The sequence below is a fragment of the Onychostoma macrolepis genome, chromosome 05 (assembly GCF_012432095.1).
Source record: "Onychostoma macrolepis isolate SWU-2019 chromosome 05, ASM1243209v1, whole genome shotgun sequence".
Classification (NCBI taxonomy): Eukaryota; Metazoa; Chordata; class Actinopteri; order Cypriniformes; family Cyprinidae; genus Onychostoma; species Onychostoma macrolepis.
The window spans coordinates 24887387-24910124 of NC_081159.1; the positions used below are offsets into that span (position 1 = coordinate 24887387).

Here is a 22738-nt window from a genome sequence, read left to right on the forward strand (position 1 = left end):
AAATGTAAAAAACTGAACATCCATTAATGTCATTCAGCTGAAAATAATAGAAAATAAAAAACAAGATTAATAAAATACTGAACTGCAGTTTGTAGAGAGAGCTAAGTCCAGCACTGTATTCCATCTAGAGTCCGTCAATGTGACACACAATGGCCCACTTACAATCATCATAGACACATGGAGCATCTGCTTCTCCAGTTTCATGCAAACACGCGCACACACACACAGTGTTTCATTTTCATCTGGCGGTACTTAGACATCTTCTCTCTGCTGTTTCTTTCAGTCTCGACAGATGCTCCTCTATCTTTCTGCTCTAACTCTCAGAGGAAGATGATTCTTATCAAGCGCATTTATATAGTCTGGCAAAGTGTCTTCTAGATATGAGCGCACACAGTACATACACATAAAAAGAGAGATCAATACATAATGAAAGTGTCTCAAAGAAGGACTAAACCCAGTGTTCAAGTAAAAATCACACTGACTAAAATCTTTACATACGAAATAAGCATTACATGAGGAAATCAAATATTTTTACTATAATATTTGTGTTTTTACTATAACAGCCGCCAAGATTAACTAATGCTGAAAAATGAGGATTCTAATTATATTTAGTGCATGTTAAAGGGCTGTTATCATCACCAAGGCTGCATTTATTTGATCAAACCTACAGTAAAAATAGGACTACTGTGAAATGTTATTATAGTCTAAAATAACTGTTTTCTGTTTCAATATATTTTCAAATGTAATTTAGTCCTGTGATGCAAAGCTTTTCCAGCAGTCGTTTCTCCAGTCTTCAGTGTCACATGATCCTTCAGAAATCATTCGAATATGATGATTTGTTGCACATTAGCATTAAAAATGTTGAAAACAGTTGTGCTACTTAATATTATTGTGGAAACCTTGATTTTTTTCCTAATCTTTCCGAATTTTCTGATGAATAGAAAGTGTAAAAGAACAGGATTTTATTTGAAATTGAAATATTTTGTATTTTCTGTCAATCTTGATCAATTTAATGCTGAATAAAAGTGTTATTTTACTGACCCTAAACATTTGGTCTGTAGTATACACTACATAGAGGGTCGTTGTATTTGGAATTACCATCTAGGGCCTTTGAACAGTGTGTTTGGCAGGACACTATGTGGCAGGTGGACTCACCAGTTTCTGGAAAAGATGTCCGACAGTGACCTTCTCATCCCACTGCTGAATGTTGGGAGAAAGAGCGTCATAAAACTCCTTATGGATCTCAAAGATGTCTTGGATCATGAAGAAAATAGTATCAATCTGCTCCACTGTCAGCACTGGCTTTGATGTAGTAGCTGTGGCTTTAAGAGGCTTCATGGGCTGAGAGAGACAAAGAGAAACATGTTCACTACTCACATGCATTTATATATCAAGTAATACATTTTAATATTAAGTAAAAATTACCATACTCAAAATCCTTAAATTGAGTGATAAATGACTGAACTTTAACATGAAAATACATGTGGTTTGGTTATGTGACCCCTGATCATAATAATGGCACTGTTGCATCTTGTGCACTTTATACCCACAAAACAACCGCCTAGCAATCACTTCTGAGCTGATTTAAACTGAATTAAACCATTAAGTCCTTTTCAATGCATTTAGTTCAGCCAAAATTCATGTGGTTCTCAAGTAGTACACATTGACTGGTCAGTCAATTTCCCTCTCCACTTCCTGTGAATTGATCGGTTAACATTAATTTCTTTTGCGTTTTCAATGCTGTCCAGACTAAACGGCAGAGGGGTACTCTGTGTCTTAATTTGACAAGAGAAAGCACATGAACAAACATTGTAAATGAGAGCAGAAGAAACATTTCACAGCACATGTGTTCATGTGTGTTCTTTCGTCAGGGCTGATAACACTGTGTTAAAGTGCAGGATGGTTATTTTCAGATAAGCGTGACTCATTGTGAGTTGCTTTCCTCTGCATCATGATACTGCTTGATGAGTGCAGTTGTTTTTCACCCTGTATTGATGTATTTCCGATTAAAGCAGGAAGTTTGGGCAGGACATGTCAAAGAGCCTGTTTCTTTTCAAATCGTCCATAATCTTTTGTTACATCACAGTCACATATCATGATGATTTGCAGCTTAACGTGCGTCATCTGCAGTTGGTATTAGGGAGCATTTCATTGGATCAAAAATACTGATAATATTTTGTCCATTTTCCCAAAAGAGAAAGATTTACAGTAACATTTAGAATGCATTAATGCTGAAAAGTTTGGATTTTGAAATGTTTTTGAAGGCCTGTCATCCTCAGCAAGGTTGCATTTATTTGATCAGAAATACTGTAATATTGTGAAAAATTATTACAATTTAAAATAACTGCTTTCTATTTTCAGCAGCCACGTGAGAGTCTTCAGAGTCACTAATATGCTGATTTGGTGCTGATGAAAACTGCTTAACAGTGTTTGTGGAAACCATTGATTAATTAAAAGTTCAAAAGAACAATTTATTCCAAATAGAAATCTTTTGTAACATTATGAATGTCTTTACTGTTACTTTGGATCAATTTAATGTGTCCTAGCTAAACAAAAGTATTATTTTCTTTTTAAAAAGAATAAAAAAATCCCTACTAACCTCAAACTTGAAAGGATGTGTAAATTTACACACTAGAAGCCTCAAAACTCCAGTTTTGATTTCACGGGGTCTTTAACCGAAGAGCTTCAGGGCGAATGAGTTATGTTTTACGTAAAGCACAAGGAGGACTAAAATCATCCACTTCTGCTGAAGCAGTATCCCTTGGACCCGCTGAATAACTTTTGGTTACTTTTTATCCAAAGCACCAAACACTAATTTCCGGAATCATCACCCAGGGGGAATCTAAAGTCAAACGTGTCAAATGAGATTCCCTGACCTGGTATCAAATTTTGACCACATACACAGCCCTTCACTACCACCGCATGTCCCCTCACAGCTTGGAGTCTGAACACATCTTTACCACAGTGGTTTTGAACCAAAGGGTATGACGTCTTCCATCCTTTACCAGAACAGAAGGACTTGATTTTTTATATATAGCCTAAAGAATTAAGGAGTGTTCACACCAGGACAATAACACATTTTTGCCAATATTTGCTAAAATTTAGTGTGATAAACATTGTAATTCAGCTGTTCTGTCATAATTTAATCACTCAAATGTCATTCCAAACATCTTGCATCTGAGCTTCCATTTACAATATTTGATGTGCTCTGTGTTGATGAATGTTTATATGTGAATAAAAGCCAACATTTTTTTAAAAGTCTCCCACATAAATAGCTTAATACTGTTTAAAAAGCGTCTCAAGATGCACCTCATGGAGTTAATTGAAAGAATGAATACTTTAAAATAAGTTAGTCACAATGTGTTTAACATTTTACCATTGTCTGGGTTTCTGCAGGTTTCATCAAGGTAAATGTAAGATATTTTAAAGACGTTTTTAAGATCAATGAAAGTTCAAGGAACACGGGCTCAGAAAAATCAACTTAATTCATGCTTAATGAACATAAAAATCAACATTATTCAAAACAAGTTTTCATTCGTTCTTGTTTTCAGCATAAACTCATTTCATTTTGTTCAGTTTCTCAGAAAAGACAACTTTATATTTTAATTTTGCATCTTCAGTGAATGCTGAATCTTGATTTGAGGATGTTTATATATTTTTACTGGAAAACAAGACCAAAATATTGAGAAAGATATATATTTTTAGCAATGAATGCAGCATTTAATGCAATGAATTTTTGCTCTGATTTAAGAAATTTTTTATGTGTTCTTTCATAGTTTGATGAACAATTCTAAAAATAGCAATAACAAGGAATAGCCACATGCAAACCTTTGAACTATTGCGTAAAAATAAATCTTTCATGGACAAAGTAGTGGAAAGTGCATTTATCAGTGCCATGTTCAGTGGTCTCTGTCAAAAAACACATTACTGGATATTCACAATCTTATCAGCAGTGCCAGACATCTGACGTCAACACGAAAGGAATCAAGTTACCCCTCTGTCATTTCAAGAAATTACTGGAGAATATGAATAAATTTGTGCTTGCTCATTTATATATCTGCTCTGCCACAGTATTTGCAGCTGTTTTCCTTGTGGGTCCAAAGTGCTGAGTAAAGTTTGGACAGGAAGTGTGTAGCTGAGAGAAGAAGTACATAAACACCCAGGTCCGCTTTAACTTCACTCATCAGCAGGTTTACTTGAAGGAAGACTGTAACAGCAGGTAGCACAGTGTGTGTCCAGCATAATTAGCACACTAAAAAAATACAGTGGATTTGTGTGCATGTGTACTGGTTGCTAGTTTGTCCTATTTCAGGGTTTATATTTTCTCTGCGTTAATTCTTATCAAACTCAATAAATGATCTAGAAATCCAATGTTGATTCAGCTTCCATTTGACTATGATTAGAAATAACGGCAAAGCAAGATAATACTGGTACAACTAAGTAAGCCTTTGACTGCTGTGATTCGTTATTGCACAGAATGAATGCTCTGAACAGCAGTTCAAAAAAAAAGAGAGAAAAGACTGACAGGAAATGGCACGTTCAAACAGCAGAGGAACAAAGCACTGGTAGACATTAGATTTCAGCATTTTCTATAAATAGGAAAGGCTGCTTCCTGATTGGCTGAGTGTACACATGCTCTATACGCTGCATTCTAAGAAGCCATATTGCGGAAAAACATGCTTTTAAGAGTAAACTTATTCTAAAGAAACACTGATAACTAATCATAACTGGTGTTATTCAGATAAGTTAAAGTAGTACTGCAAACAGCAAGGGTCATTGTTTTTGTAATATAAAATAAAATAAGACAAAAGGTCCCTTTACCTAACACTGATATTCAGCTTTAAAACACTCCAGAGTCACATAGAACAAGGATGTGACGTTCCCACATCAGGTTTCTCATGAAGTGTGAGTGACGACATTTGTGGCAGCGGTACTCACCAGCAGCAACGCCTCTAGCTGGTTAATATAGATCTCCTCACTGGCAAGAAAACCAGACAGAACCAGTTTCTTCATCTCCAGACCTTTCTCAACGTCTCCCTGAAACATAGAAACACATAAGAATCATTCAATCTGAAAACATAAAACAAATTATTCTTTGAAATTATGAGCTTCTGAATTCTTTCCCAGCTAATGAATGACCAGCTTTCCGTGTTTTCATTGGTATACTGTAGGAGGTGCTATCAAACATCTGGATCAAACACAGGTGAAGAACAAGCAGAAAGTAGCGATCGCGTATGTAAGCCGATGCATATGTAAAATAACACGATCATCAAACTTTAAACAGCTAAAGCTGATGGACTCAATGTACTCCATCTATGTTTTGATCTTTGTTCTAAATATGATCCAGATGTGGTCTTTGACAAAAACATGATTTTCTCAGCTTTTCATTCAAAATGTTGCTTTTTTCATGAAACGTCAAGTGTTGATAAAAAAAGAATGCGTGAAGCTAGAATAAAACAGGTTTTTGTTCAAAAGCAGATGCTCTGTTCCTTCTTTTAAAATATTGCATTTTCAGATATTCATACAACAAAATATTTTGGGGGCCATAATTTTGTGAAAATGCTCAAAAATGCTAGCAATTTAAAGATTTAGAAGGAGTTAAAAACTCAAAAACACCAAAAAAAAAAAAAAAAAGTAATAATTTACTTATGTATTGTCACTCCAAAATTTCCAGCTTCTGTGGAGCACAAACAGTGTATTTATAATAAAAATATTATTATTATAGTCACATTTACTACTGCTCGGCAAAATATCGTTAGCAAAATCCAGCCGTTTCTGCACAATCTGAAGTTTCGTGCAAAGCTGAAAAAATTCCCCATGTAGATGTTCAAAGTGACAGTGTGAGCTGTGCTTCATACATTGCTACTATTGACAATTAACTTACTGACCCCACCAATAGACTGGAGATGTCAATATTTTCAATAAATAACAACTTAAATGGCAGCTATTCTCATGCAGAAGATTTGAAATTAGTGCAGTAAGTAATTTGAACTACTTATATGATACTTCATGGCGCTTTTGTCATTTTGGAAAAGCAACAAGAGTGACCAGAATATTTTTCAAAAATTCACCTTTTGTGTGAGTTTCACAAAAGAAAGTGACATGTTTTTAATGACATGAAGTGTGACAGAATTTTCATTTCTGAATTAACTACCTCTTAATAACAAGACAGGAGAAATATGTTTAAGCTAATGAGCACCACCTGTAGGTAATAAAATAAGTGATTCTGTGTTTAGCTTTACTGTAAATCTACTGTACAAGTCTATTCTGATCTTTCTCTCTCTGGTGTGAAATTGCTCGGGTACAGACACACCCTGTGAATTCACCGATCCAGGTACAGAGTTCAAATTGTGTGTGTGTGTGTTCAAACAAAGGCACAGACATGCTATCTAAACCCAGCCATTTGAACAAATACACAATTCAATCTGAGTGAAAGAGAAGTCGTCAAATCCTTCAAGTGTAATCCGTTTTTCAAATGTCTGCTTCAATATTTTTAAGCTCCACATAAGTATTTAAACCAAGTCCCTCCCTTTGAACTTTCCATTTACAACAGCTCTTGCTTTATTACATGACTTCATAAAAACTATTTTAAAACAATTACTGTATGTGTAAATTCTCCCACTATGTCTGTCCACCAAAACCACCACAAATAAATGAGAATAAATCAAAACATGACAAAGTCAGTTCGAAAACCCATGAAAGTTGATTACATAAAGGAATAAACAGCAGTTCTATCTCAAAAGACAGGAAGTACCACCCTTATGACTAACTACATCTGAAGAGAGCAGCCAAATATACCCGCCATTGCCCTTATAATTCACTGACAAACACTCCTTTGTCCAGAGCACTAGTGGATTTATTCCGTAACTCTGCAAGGAAAAAAAATCACAAAGTTCAGACTGAAGTAAGGCAACTTACTAACACTGATACATACATTAAGAACTTATGGTAAGAATAAAAAGAGAAGTACTTTCGAAACAAAAACCCTGAAAAACCCTTTTAAAACCATTTAAGGCATAGTTCACCCACCAAAATAAAAAAATAAATAATCGTATTCATCATTTATTCTCTCTGGTGTCATTTCAAACCTGAATGACTTTCTGTCTTCTGTGGAAAACCAAATATAGATTGATATTTTTGAAGAAATGTTGGTTACCAGATGACCATTGAATTTCATTGTAGGGACAAAAAAAAAAGAAAAATTGACATTAAAAAAAAAAAAAGACATTTTGGATCACTTTTTATGTTCTGCAGAACAAAGTCAAATCACATGAGGGTGAGAAAATGATGATAGAATTTTTATTTTAAGGTAAACTAGCCCTTTAATGCATTTTTGGCCCCCCTTAATGTCATCAGATTCAAATGAGAGCTATTTGAGTTGCGGACTCTGAGTGTCACAGGCTTTTATTTAATAGCTGTGACTTCTTGTTCGACGCCCAGTGCTGATAGTGATAAGATATTGATAAGGAATAATGACACAGGAAGAAAATTAGTTTTAAAAAACAGTTACTGTCATTTGTGAGAGACAGAGAAAGGGCAAACAGGACAGAAGAGGAAGTTACTGAGACTGTACGTTTAGTCAGTCTAGAAAACTTCTCAATGTACTGCCAGATTTAAAAAAAAAAAAAAACATTTTTGTACCTGAAATAGTTTTTTATTTGTTCCATGTAAGTCACTATAAATGAATATCCATGTTGGACTGAATCTGGAGAGGTTAGTTCAGAAAACTTATTTTCCACTTGAAAATAGAGAAATGGTTGTAAAAGTATTTGCAAGCCTAAATTTAATCTGTGCAAAAATCATGTTTTTAACTAGGCACATTAAAATATCGAAGTGGTCAGAACTGTGACACAATGGATATTGCACTTGCTCTTCACATGTTGAGCTGCGGTGCTCACAGAGTTTATGCAGGTTTGAGTTATCTAGAGATATCCAGAAACATATTTCAGGCGTAAACAATCTGAAGTCAAAAGGTCTTTGGATTTAGCGATCATATTAGCAATGAACCATTGACATTTTGGCAAAAATTGGCTAATAAAAGGCTAATTTAAAAGTGGCAGTTTCGGTTTTCACTTTCTGTTTCAGCCAAGAATTTTCATTTCGGTGAATCACTACTCATCAGTGGTGCTTGCATTTTCAAAATCCCTAAAGCTATGGACATCAACAATCCTCAAATCTTGGGTGGAGAAAAGGTGTGCTATTACTAGGTGGATATACTCAAGGTGGACCTATCCACCCATATCCATTTATCCATTTAGATTTAGCCTATACACCACCGTTCAAAATTTTGGGGACAGTTTTTTTTTTTTTTTTTAAGAAAAACTTTTATTGACCAAGGGTGCATTAAATGTGACAGTAAAGACACGTATAATGTTACAAAAGACTTATATTTAAACTCATTTCAAATTATCATGCTGAAAAAAATGTATAATAGTTTCCACAAAAATATTAAGCAGCACAACTGTTCTTAACTGTTAATGAGAAATGTTTCCTGAACACCAAATCAGCACATTAGAATGATTTCTGGAAGATCATGTGACACTGAAGACTAAGAATTCAGCTTTGCCATTAATGGAATAAATTACATTATAAAATGTATTAAAATTAGTGCTGTCAATCGATTAAAAAAAATTAAATCGCATTAATCACAGTCATGGACTGTGATTAATCATGATTAATCACAAATTTAAAATACTAGGATTTACCTGTAAATGTGTTGAAATAAATGCATGACAAACTAGTTTAAGGAAACAGAACCTTTCACACCTCCGCCAGGTATGAGACATAATCCTTATTATTCTTTTATCATTATTCTTTTGTTTTTATTCAGCCATAATACTGGCAATAAAACATTTACCAAGCCACATCACTTCAATCCCAGTATACATTTACCCAACTATTATCAAAAGTATTTCTAACAATTCTGAGACAATTTATGAGATTAATAGTACACTTTTACTCAAAACTCACTTCAAACCACCATCGAGTGTTTGTTATAACTTCTTTTACGATCACGTGTGGAATTTGGTCGTTTACTGTTGTTAAAATATGCCATTTACAGTCTTTTATATCGCTGCACAAATTAGCATTTCAGATGTACACATTCCCTCAAGAAAATCACATACAAATATCCTATCGTAATCATGTGTTTATTATCTTATATAATCTATATGGCTGTTGTCATGTTTATTTCTGCTGCTCTGGCTGAAACTCACGTTGTTTGTGATGTTACCGCCTCTCCGTTCTTAAGTTGCCAGGGATACATTCCAAGTATGATACACATTAGTAAAAGGATCTATTTTAATTTTTATTTGTCTATATACACCTTGGGCGGCCGCGTTACATTATAAAAGTAGCCCAAAAAAACGCAACCCACGGCTCTGTAATTTTTCCCACGACTGTATTTTCAAATTAGCCCACTTGTGCCGTTACCCTGGCAACACTGGTGCTGTACCCTCATCACACAATGATAGATAACCTTCCGTGCTGCGATGACGGGAAGAAGTTGGGGTCAAACCTTATCAAACAATTAATTTGTGCTAAAAAAATATTAACGTGTTAAAATCTTTAGATTAATCGCATGCGTTAACGTTGACACTCCTAATTAAAATAGAAAAGTTATTTTAAATTGTAATTATATTTTACAATATTATTGTTGATTGTATTTTTTAACACATAGATTGTGTTAAATTTGTTAGCTATTAGACTTTAAAAAAAATTCTTAACCCAAAATTTTAAACATTTGTGTATAGTGAGTGACAAAAACAGAGACTGGCATAGATCTGTGGATATACCAAAATATCATGGGGTGGGCTATTTTAGATCTTCTGACCAGTCACATTTTCTTGTCAAAGTCTAAACAGAAAACAGAACATGTGCTGCTCAATAGTCCTTTTTCCTCTTTAGCATCATTTTTTCCCATCTTTTGTGTACATGGACAGTAAGTAGTCTTGAACTAAACTAAACCTGTTTAGAAGCACAGCGTTACACAAAATCTGTGACCATGCACCCAATGTACTGTGGGAGAAAACATTAGCCTAGCCAAACAAATGAAAATTAAAAACTCATATGATGTTCGTATTTCCATGGAAAACAAACAGGGATGTTTTGGTGACAACAGAGCATGTTCACCAATGCTTTTTTCCACTCAACCTCCAAAGAAGAAAGTAAGTGATACAGGTTTGGAACATCATGAGGATGAATAAACAATGATAATAAATAATAATACATAATGAAGAATTTTCATTTCAGGGTAACTGTCCCTTTAAGAGAATATTGTTCTAATGACAGCTACAATGTGAAGTCATTGCTGTTGGAGTCTAAGTCAACATGGCCAACGTGACTTATTCATGCTTCAAGCTCTTATAGAGATGCTAAACATCCCAAATCAAACAGAGTCAAAATCACAGCAACAGTTGGTGAATAACCATCTGTTTCTGTCCTTGATTTCGGTCTCGTCAAGTGTGTTAGAGCAAGATAAAGATCATTCAGAGACCGTTTACAGACTCACAGTTGCTACATATGACTGGTACAAAGCACAAAAGTCGCATACATTCAGGGAACTGAACAAACACTAACGCCACGTCGCAAAAAGCTTTAATACTTTCCACCTCACTATTTTTAGCCATTGAAACCTCTGTCAGCAAGCCAGCAGAGGAAGAGAGAAGTGCTGCTCAACCTGACTCTCTCTCACCTTGAACGTCCTGAAGCCCACTGGTGTGAACGTACAGTCCAAGTCCATCTCATTGTCAAACACATCTTCATCCTCCAGAACTTTGTCCAGAAAACCCAACACCTCCTCCTCATCCTCCTCCATGCTGACGGCCGATCCCTCTCTCTCCTCTCCCTCCGTTTCACTCGCTGCTTTCCTTCCTTTCAAGTTTTGACAAGCCGCCCGTGACACATTGGTGCCTCTGCTGGAAATCTACCTCTTCTGTCCACGGAGGGGTTTTTTCTTTCTCTCTGGAACGGTAACGTGTCCTCCCTCTCACACACACACAGAAACAGCCACTTGCTTCCTCTCTCGTATACACACACACACACACTTCAACCTCGAATGGCCCGCCTCTGCACTCACACACACACACACACACACACACACACAGGCTTGAGCTGCTGGCGTCCCTCCCCCTAACTGCGGTTCTGTCTTCCTGGTGTGTGTCAATTCCGGGTGCCCTGGGTTAAAAGACTGTCCACCATTTTCCTTTCTGGCCTTAACAGGTCTCTTTCTTAGTTTCTTGCTCTCTTTGTTTGGTTGTTCCTGTTGAGTTATTAAGTATTATAAAAGTGACTTAAATCTGAATGAGTTTATTAGCAGGTTTAATCACTGAGACAGTGGTTCTCAAGCTGTGTTCACACAGTAAAACAGAAGACCATAAAATCCCAAATTTGGGCCCAGTGACTGACCAACAATCACAAATTTGCTGATATGAATTAGATTGGTAATAAAATGTATATACACTTTATGCACTATTCTGTGCAATTTTATAGAATATATAGTGTGAGTAGTGTGTTCTCACTGAAAATCCCAACAAGAAATTCACTTCAAATACCCAGATGATGCACTTATTTAAAAAAAAAAAAGAAATGTGACTTTAAGACTGATGTCAGATATAACAAATGACCACTCTTTTAAATTTTATACATTAGATGGAAGAGTACATAAAGTGAATAGTATATATTATGTATAGAGTATATACTGTACATGATTTGGGACAACCAATGAATCTAAATGAGCCGACTGTTTGCTAGTTACACACTTATGCACATTAATGTAAATTAAGTTAAGACAACAGAAGCACCAATTTATATAATGCAGTGGGTTAATTTGAATTAATAATTAGTTGATCCATAAATGTTAAATGTTCATCTACATTTTATACAGTAAGTTATAACTGTTTTAGGTCTATTTTTGTTTACTCAGTCAATTACCTCCACTATGAATCCTATTAAGAATCAAGGGTGTGTCAAATTTTGAACATGATCATTTGTTCAATTATTACTGTATTTTGTCATTTGGAAAAGGAAGAATCTCTTGTGCTCACCCAGGCTGCATAATATCAAGTATTATTACAATTTAAAATAACGGTTTTCAATTTTAGTATATTATAATATGTAATGTATTACTGTGATGGCAAAGCTGAATTGTCATTACTTCAGTCTTCAGTGTCACATGATCCTTCAGAAATCATTCTAAGAAGTGAATTTGCTGCTCAAAAAACATTTTTGAGTATTATTATCAAGACTGAAAACAGTTGTGCTGCTTAATATTTTTGGAGTAACATACTTTCTTCAGACTTCTGATGAATAGAAAGTGTTCATTTATTTCTTTCTTTCTTTTTGTAAGTGTATGTTGGTACTGTATGAAAATATCTGATAATTAAATATATCTTCATCAGGGCAGTACTAAACAACTCCACAGCATAATAGTGAATCCTGCACATGGCAAAGACAGTTAATAATGCTTGTTAAAGTTGACCGTTATAGTGTGGTACCAAGACAATTCTGGCATTTTTAGGGGGTTCCCTGCCGGATCAGACAAGGTCCTCCTTAAACAGATATCAAGCTCTTCTGTACTCCAAGTAATAACACTCAATACATCAATGAAATACAGTCTCAAATCACATTACAGACATCAAAACTTCATTTAATAAAGTCAAAACACTTGTAAAGTGATCCTCTATTAGGTGTGCCTGCAGTGCACACACACACACACACACACACACACACATTTCGTAAGAGATTGTGTGAAGAATGTCTGGTTGACCAAAATTTTAACTCCACCCATACTTCTGAATGATCACACCCAAGCACACAACACACTCATGACGTCAAGCTCTTCATTAACCTTCCTGACAAAAATATAATAATCATCAATGCTATTTCCATAGCACATGTAAAATATTAATGGCAATCCTTGAATAGAAGTCAATGAGGAATCCCTGATGATGCTTATCTAGTGCTCAAAAGAGGAACGAGATGTGAGCGACACAACAAAAGATGGCATAATAGTTTAGTGTTCCGGGCTTCTCTTTTTCTCACAGAACTTCAATACACCGGCTGACATGACATTAACCACCAATGGGAACTGATATAAATGAACGACACACCAGTTGATCTCTCATTCATTTGATGTAGGGAGGTGAGTGAAGAGCGGAAAGGCCTCTGCTCTGTAAGAACAGCACTGATGTCAGAGGAGGTGATATATGGTCTCTGTGCAGTGGTTATATACGGCTCTCAGAGCTCCTCACAGCACTGCCCACACCATCTGATCCTCTGAGAGGCTCTAATGAAAGCAAGAGAGGAGGCAGAGAAAACAGCGCATTTCTCACAAGCAAACTGCCTGTGTGCTTCTCCACGCTCGACTTTATCTGCAGCCAAACTCAAAGGGGGGTATAAATAGGGGCAGGTGACCGCTTTTTTTCTATATCCTGTAGTTACAAACAGTCACTCAGGCATGTTAGAGTAAATATAAGGCCATAGGGGTGAGAGATATACTAGCTGAAGTGAATAACTGGCCAGTTCACATTCAGAGAAACACATGGAAGAGCTTGATGATAAAAAAACTGAAACCCCACTCCCTTAGTTACAGTTGCAAAGTAAGTTTTTAAAATACATATTGATAATTATAAAAAATATTTAATTTTAATAAATGTCACTATTTTATACATACTGATATATATATATATATATATATATATATATATAAAAAATGCAAAAGCCTCTATGCGCCGTTTGAAATTTTCTTCTAAAATGAGCATTTTTAATCAGGCTCATGTGTGTAGATTTGGTCATTTCACTTTTTATGGCAAGGAATAGGTTCTTTTCACTGCCATTAAAGTGAAATAACTGAACAAAAGCATGGGAGCATGAGAAAAATGCTAATTTTAGAAGAAAATTTCAAACATTCATTTTGCATCTGAACTCTTCAATTGTACTTTTGGTATACTAAACTGGTATAGGCCTACTTAAAGTCTGCTAAATTGGACTCATTTTAAAAAATAATTTTGTGGTTAATGAACTTTAATTGTGTGGAAGTAGTGCTGAGGTCCAACTAAAGATATACTGATGTATATTTGATTGCGTTAAAGTGGAACTGCTGTAAGTATACTTCAGGTACATTTAAAATATCTTGCATTTCAAGATTGATATTATACACAGATCATACGAATCCTTATTAATATTAAAACACATTTTAGGCATAATATTATGAAATGTGCATTGTGCAGTAAAAAAACAAAATACTCCAAGTAAAGTTTAACTATAATTTTATATCTGTAAATTTTAAGTGTTATGTCAATAAATATGTTAATGTATTTGAAGTATACTTATTAAGAAATAAATGTATTTTAAATACATTATGGGTGTGAGGAAGCACTTCATCTACTCTACCACTAGATGGAGATGCTGTTATAAAAGCTTGAGCCTTTGGCCACACACATCACTATCGATTTCAACACTTCAACACTAATTATCTGTGTCACACAATGGAAATAGTCATGCATGTTCATAATGGGCATAAACACATGTGACAAACACATACACCTCAATGTCAATTTATCTCTGAACTGCACATTATAAATAGTCAAATACATTCATCATTACAGGATGATGTGATGCGTCATGACACTTAAATTTACAGAAATAACTACTACATTTCCATCTGACTGAAATCTATTTGAACATTTAACCTTTTGACTTGCTTGTGTTTTCATTCAGTAAAATAAATGACTGTTGGTTTGGTATTTTATTATGGATGTTATCTAAACGTTTTTGTCAGCCAAACACCTGTGACCTAAAATATTTACCCCCTGAGATTTTAAGTTAATATTTAAGTCATTTAAAAACACATTCATTTTCCTTTTACACAGGAAAGCTCCACAACGTCTTATTGTTTTGGCATTGCATTGCATTATTCTTGGTACGCTAAGACACACCAGGTGAGAATGGACTCAGAAAAGCCTTTATTTCATTGCCTGAAGCTATGAAAGTGATTTGGCAAAACAACTACACCGTCATTTGTCAAGTCAATATAGCACACCCATGTAAAAGTGAAAGCAATGAAGAGAGTGATGCTGACATTTACAACAAAGGCTGGTGCAAAGACAGAGTGAAGTTCCTCAGACCCACCGCAATCTCAATCAGTGCTCTTAGATTAAAGGTGAAGTGTGTCACTTGGTCTCTGTAACAGCCATTCACATTTTCACAGAATATATTGCAGACACAACAACAGATCCCAAACATTTACACACCATGTCTGTGACACACTATAAAGCTAATCTTAAAAATAGCGTTTTTATAATCCTCCTATCCTTTATGACATCATCTACTAACACTACAGACACTCTTTAAGCGTTAGTTTACCCAAAATGAACATTCTGTCATCATTTACTGTCCCTCATGTCATTCTAAACCAGTATTGCTTTCTTTCTTCCATGAAAAACAGAAGATATTTTGAAGAATGTCCTGACCACTCAAAATAGATATTAAAGGTTGTTTATGGAACCATTTAGACAAAAACGGTTCTTCTATGGCATTGTGAAGCACCTTTATTTTTAAGAGTGTACCAGCAGCATGTTAACTGTTTAATGACTTTTTCTTCTAATTCAAAGCACACACACAAACACTTAAACACGCAGTCATACCCCAGACAGCAGCCCTTCTGGTGGTGTGGGTGAGACGGCCTCTCCGTCCTGTCCCCGTGCGCAGAGGTGAGGAGACATGGTGGGCGACTCGTCAATGAACGGCATGGTCTCTGAGCCATCCTGAGACTTCCTGTCCTCTGCAGTATCTCCCTCATAGCCATCAGTGTTGTAGTTAAAGTCTGGAAGGAGAAAACAGAGGAGTGTAAGATAAAGTTACAAGAACTTTGCAATGTTAAAGGTCAAGTGTGATTTCTGCACCACAAATGGCACCAAATGGAACCGGGAAAAGTAATGGCTCACACCACTGCTTAATGCTGCCATGTTGGGCCGCTCAAACATTAGCGATGTTAAAAGCACTACAGTGTTTACATTTTTGAAGAAAATCAATCCATAAATGGTGCAATTAGTTGTCTGTGCAGAACATAGGGTATGTTTCATAGCTGAGCTGCAAGCAGAGAAGAGGGAGGAGACTCTGGGTATGATTGACAGGATCTGTAGGACATGGTGGGAAGGGGTAGTGAGAAACGTGTGGGCATTTTAAGACGCTGTAAGGCCGTGTTCACACTTGGCGTCTTTTTTGACTAGAAAAAGTTGACGAGAGCGCTTTTTTAATGAAAAAAAAAAGCTGGCAGCGTCTGTTACAAATAGCAGCCGAGAGCGTCTTTTGTTTCCATAGCAACAGCTGCAACTGTAGCTAGTGCTGTGTGCTGCAGAAACGTCGGCTTTTGAAGTTAACGGGGAGGGTGTCGGTTCACAACGACGTTTGTGGGAGCGCGACATTATACGGGGAAGGAAACTTTATGGTGCTTCCAACAATTGAGTCCGGTTGGATGATGCACGGTTTCATACTGTTCCTTGTGCTCCGAAACTAGTACGATCTGTCTACCGGCTATTTTCTCATTTTTTCTTGTTGATTTTGTTGTTATGGAAACAACTCACCACTCGCTTGTCATTGGTCAGCTGTCAAAAAGGCGCTTGACGTAGGGCGTTTTTTTCAGAAAAGTTAAACTTTTTTCAACTTGAAAAGACGCTCTGAGCTGCAGAAAAAGACGCCGGCGGTGGCGTTTTAAAAAGCGCTCAGGACTTTTTTGAAAACACGGTTTAATCCATAGGATTATAATGTAAAACAGACGCTGGCAGCTTCAAAAAAGACGCCAAGTTTGAACACGGCCTTATGCAGTATTACACCGGCTGCTATGGCTGACCGTGCAGTGGGCGAGAAAGTGATTTATCAAAGCTCTGCCAATATTAAAGATCCAAAGCAGAAACCAGCAGAAGCAAAACAATTGAACGGCTAACTAATGTACAACCATTTATTACTTACACAATTAGACTAAAACTGCAGCTTCACAACAGAACCAAGTTATTGTATTCCAACTTGAATGGGAAATGCATTTAAATGATATTTAAAATATGCTATTATCACACTGTTTACAATGGTGCATTTAAATCCCGCTAGCTTTCAAGCTAACGTGTTTTGAAGCAACAAAACAACTGGAAAACATTCTTTTTTTTCCAAGTTTGCAATGCAAGGTGACATGAACAACACTGACAAATCACTAGCAAAGCCCACCAACTAGCTGACATGCTACCAACACGTTAACTACAAGATAAAACATGCTAACAATGCCTGTTTAATACTGTATCCTAAAATATGCTATAAACATGTTAGCAACATGATACAACATGCAAGCTTCATGCTAAAACATGCTTGAAACATGCTAGTAATGTATTAAAATATGCCAGGTCCATTCTAATAATGCTAACAATACCTAACTAAAGGCTAAAATATTCTAGAAACATGTTAGCAATGTGACAAATCGTTGTAGACACGTCAAACATGTTGGCTACGTGATAAAAAAAGCTAGAAAGATCTTTCATCCTTGATCTATCCATACATCTACTGTATCAGTCTAGATTGCAAACCTTCAAACTTTCTGACCAGTCTTTTAAAGTGTGTCCAACTTTTTAATATAGTCTTTTTGACAGCATTTCACAGAAATCACATAGAAAAGAACCCAGAATATTCCCATTAAACATAACTTTAAGAGCACAAAGTGGAGCAAAAATCTCCTGTTAAAGTGTTTATGAGTTCGGCAGCATTCACAGGAGATGGGTCTTCATTAAAATAGAAAATGCAGTGTGTTTGTGTCAAGACACACACTCCCACATGGCCAGAGACTGGCACATAAACAAAAAGATCTGCTTGACAACCCAACCCCGAGGGGCGGGGCCAGCCCGTCTGTCACCATGGTTGTTACCGTGACAACCATTGATAACCTCAACTTGGTTACAATGCCATGTTCCTTTCCCCTTGAAATCACATTGTCTGTCACATCAAAGTGACACTGTCTGCCACTCAATTCTCAAAGACGTAACAAAGCAAATACAATAAGGAACCAAAAAAAAATCTCATTTTTCATCTTTCTACTACAAAAAGATGTAGTTAGATCTTCCAACTGGCCTATGTATGTGAGCATGTTTACATTAGGAGAGAGTAATAGTGTTCGATAAAGAGGCTGGTCATAAGACAGCACAGGAAATAACTGTGCCATTTAACTGCTGAACAGAAAAATGGGTTGAATGTGGGTCAACAGGCTCTCATATCCGCTTTGCCTACAGCACATTCACACAGGTCAAAATGACCTGCACTGACCAGAGCCAATCACTACTTCATTCTCTGCTGCTGCTGCAGGTCACACTCGTCTTCTGCTGATGTGAATTGACAACCCCAATGTTTCTGCCATCATGCTCACTTTCATATTTTATTAGCTACAATCCATATTTAGATACTGCCATATATACTTACATTTTATAATTACATTTCAAAGATGTGGGAATTGAACCCATAGCTTTGCTGTTGCTAGAAACAGGCTTTACCAGTTGTCATTGTAACTAGGCTACAACGACTTTTTAAAGTCGTTCTAAAATAGGAATAAAAGTGCAATCATGAATTAATGCTTATGAATTAACTTAAAAAAATTAGCTAACATAAAAACAGAGCAGTGTAGGCAGCGTAGTTTTTTTTTTTTTTCCTTACAGCGGGGCAATTCTCTGAGCCCCGCACATGACAAGCAGAAAAAAGATATCAACTCACAAGAAATGTTTAACTTAAACATGAGAATTCATATTCACTGCCGTCACTGTAATATTTCACTCTAACAGTAGTCAAACAGCTGAAACATTAAGCATTTAGCCTATATGATGCATAATTAGTTGAGATTTAATTTTATAATGCTATATTATAATTGTTATTAAACTATAGGCTAAGTCATTTAGATCATTTTTTATCTTCATTCACAAGTAAAAACGTCACATTTCCACTTTATTACGCAAATGGTGTCAACCGTCTCTTTGCACCACCTGGTGGTGATTTCGCGAACGAGTTTCACATACAGGTGCATCTCAGTAAATTAGAATGTAGTGGAAAAGTTCATTTATTTCAGTAATTCAACTCAAATTGTAAAACTTGCATATTAAATAAATTCAGTGCACACAGACTGAAGTAGTTTAAGTCTTTGGTTCTTTTAATTGTGATTATTTTGGCTCACATTTAACAAAAACCCACCAATTCACTATCTCAACAAATTAGAATATGGTGACATGCCAATCAGCTAATCAACTTAAAACACCTGCAAAGGTTTCCTGAGCCTTCAAAATGGTCTCTCAGTTTGGTTCACTAGGCTACACAATCATGGGGAAGACTGCTGATCTGACAGTTGTCCAGAAGACAATCATTGACACCCTTCACAAGGAGGGTAAGCCACAAACATTCATTGCCAAAGAAGCTGGCTGTTCACAGAGTGCTGTATCCAAGCATGTTAACAGAAAGTTGAGTGGAAGGAAAAAGTGTGGAAGAAAAAGATGCACAACCAACCGAGAGAACCGCAGCGGATTATGAGGATTGTCAAGCAAAATCTATTCAAGAATTTGGGCGAACTTCACAAGGAATGGACTGAGGCTGTGGTCAAGGCATCAAGAGCCACCACACACAGACGTGTCAAGGAATTTGGCTACAGTTGTCATATTCCTCTTGTTAAGTCACTCCTGAACCACAGACAACGTCAGAGGCATCTTACCTGGGCTAAGGAGAAGAAGAACTGGACTGTTGCCCAGTGGTCCAAAGTCCTCTTTTCAGATGAGAGCAAATTTTGTATTTCATTTGGAAACCAAGGTCCTAGAGTCTGGAGGAAGGGTGGAGAAGCTCATAGCCCAAGTTGCTTGAAGTCCAGTGTTAAGTTTCCACAGTCTGTGATGATTTGGGGTGCAATGTCATCTGCTGGTGTTGGTCCATTGTGTTTTTTGAAAACCGAAGTTACTGCACCCATTTACCAAGAAATTTTGGAGCACTTCATGCTTCCTTCTGCTGACCAGCTTTTTAAAGATGTTGATTTCATTTTCCAGCAGGATTTGGCACCTGCCCACACTGCCAAAAGCACCAAAAGTTGGTTAAATGACCGTGGTGTTGGTGTGCGTGACTGACCAGCAAACTCACCAGACCTGAACCCCATAGAGAATCTATGGAGTATTGTCAAGAGGAAAATGAGGGAACAAGAGACCAAAAAATGCAGATGAGCTGAAGGCCACTGTCAAAGAAACCTGGGCTTCCATACCACCTCAGCAGTGCCACAAACTGATCACCTCCATGCCACGCCGAATTGAGGCAGTAATTAAAGCAAAAGGAGCCCCTACCAAGTATTGAGTACATATACAGTAAATGAACATACTTTCCAGAAGGCCAACTATTTTTTTATTGGTCTTAAGTATTCTAATTTGCTGAGATAGTGAATTGGTGGGTTTTTGTTAAATGTGAGCCAAAATCATCACAATTAAAAGAACCAAAGACTTAACCCCTTAACTGTCACTCACAGTTTTGAACATAGACATTATAGTGCACTATCCAAACTTAAATTTTTATAATTCATGAATGAAAACATTTTGTAACATGATTTTGATGTACCATTTCCATGGTAATGCAAAATGGGTTAAAATGGGTTTCAAAGGATGAATTTTGAGATATATAATTTCTTATGATTTCTAATACGTGATATAGGCAACTAAAAAAGAAAAAGGCAACTAAGAAGACTTTCTGTGACAAAGGTCAGAACTCCTGTTATGATGTAGATTTGTCAGGTCCACTCTTGTCATAAATTAATCTATTACTTTTCCTACATAATTTTTTAACAAAAAACGTAGTAAAATACCTATTTAGGAGTTTTAGACCTTTCCAACGATATATAGTTTGTCATGATTAGAGGGGACGGTGACAGTTAAGAGGTTAAACTACTTCAGTCTGTGTGCATTGAATTTATTTAATACACAAGTTTCACAATTTGAGTTGAATTACTGAAATAAATGAACTATTCCATCACATTCTAATTTATTGAGATGCACCTGTATGTCTGATTTGTATTTGCCATGGCGGTAATAGGCATTCTGGTTGACTACCTACTGTACCAGCAGAAAAAGTGCCAAAACCGGTTCAGTACAGTACTAAATGCAGTCTTCATATGCAAATCATGTGTGCCTCATATCACACTGTGTATAAATGTGTGTAGTGTAAGAGAGAACTAAACACCAAGAACACACCAGTAAAGAGTTAATATACACTTCCTTCTTTCAAAAACTTATTACCCTCTTGAAGCAGCAAACACAACACACTGCCCTGTTTGGCCTTGATGCTTGTTTAATGCATTTAGACAGCGTTCATGGGAAGAAAAATCAATTGGTACATCAGCAAACCTGAAGTGCGGCTTTAGCGGAGAGAGACTGTAGCCGCATGTGGCTCTGCGTACATATGCTGAATGCATTATGGGATTTTAGCATCTGGTTTCTTTAGCTACGGAGCCACAGAGAAGAAAAATCAAATATAAATCTGATGGTATAAGAGATGTTTTAAAGAGATTAACAAAGATCCCACATTGTGTGGGGGCAAACAGTTTAAGCATTTAAGCTAAACAACATGGGATATTCAGTCTTTTAAAGTAAATACTCTGATTAGATGGAGTCAAATACATGCAACTGCCAATATTTAGACATGTTAAGAAAAAAAGCACAGCACAACACTGAACACACACACACACCCTGTCACATATACACACACTTTATCTGTCTTACTTTGGGGTGAAATGATGGATCGCAGGACGCATGCAGCCTCAAAGAAGAAAGCCATGTGAATGCTATCCTAAACTTTAAAAGTTTCACAGCACACAGCACCAAACAGACCTCATGTTATCAGAGGAACAACACACACACGCACACATGGGGGGGATGTAACAAATAGCAACCTTTGAAAAGGTTTTATTCAAATATATGGAAATACAATTCAAGGTAAACAAGAGGCTGAGCAGTATATGAAAAATGCTTTATAGTTCAACAGACAGAATAGACAGGAACACATTTGTTTGAGACAGTTGTTATTATTTGCCACAAAGACTATTTTTGTTGTTTTTAACCCATGTATTCTTGTATTTTAATAGAACCAACATTTTAGAAACCAGGAAAATTTCACAATTCTCTATTCCAATTTTGATAGCACAGCAAAAACTACTAGCTAACTAACATAATGTTCAAACATTAGTAAAAACAAGTAATGAAATAAAGAACAAATATACAAATAACAATAGCAACAGCACAAATAAATCTAATTGAACAAAGATACAAATTAGGTAAACAATGCTTAAATTTTTCTGGCAGGTCTAACAGTAGTATTCAGGTAAGATATTATACAAACTGAATCAAGTAATCTACATATAAAATAACACTGCATAGTCTACACTGTATAAATGAAATATAGATTATAGAATACAAATATAGAATTCTTTATTCTTTACTCTACAAAAAAGTTACTCAGTTAAGAGCAGTGAGAGATTTTCTGTTTTTGTGTTGTTTGATTAACATTAAAGGAGACCTATTATGCCACTTTTTACAATATGTAATAAGAATGTGCCTGTGAAGTTTAAGCTCAAAATACCCCACAGATCATTTATTATATCACTTTGAAAATGCCTATTTTGAGTGGATGCGGAAGCACGCTGTTTTCATGCATGTCTCTTTAAATGCAAATGAGCTGCTGCTCCCTACCCCCTTTTTAC

General features: G+C 36.1%; 1 protein-coding gene across 4 annotated transcripts in view; it reads right to left on the bottom strand.

Annotated features, from left to right (window-relative positions):
- abr (ABR activator of RhoGEF and GTPase) overlaps window positions 1-22738 on the bottom strand; it is a 178314-nt gene that overhangs the window by 88480 nt on the left and 67096 nt on the right. For 2 of the 4 annotated variants that reach the window (XM_058774893.1, XM_058774894.1), the window contains exons 2-4: window positions 15645-15823; window positions 4939-5037; window positions 1156-1341 (exon numbers count right to left, since the gene is read on the bottom strand). In XM_058774893.1, the coding sequence (XP_058630876.1) occupies window positions 1156-1341; window positions 4939-5037; window positions 15645-15823 (464 nt within the window). Of the gene's footprint in view, window positions 1-1155; window positions 1342-4938; window positions 5038-10693; window positions 11065-15644; window positions 15824-21761; window positions 21784-22738 lie in introns of those variants that run through there. The other 2 variants (XM_058774895.1, XM_058774896.1) reach the window with 2 other exon arrangements.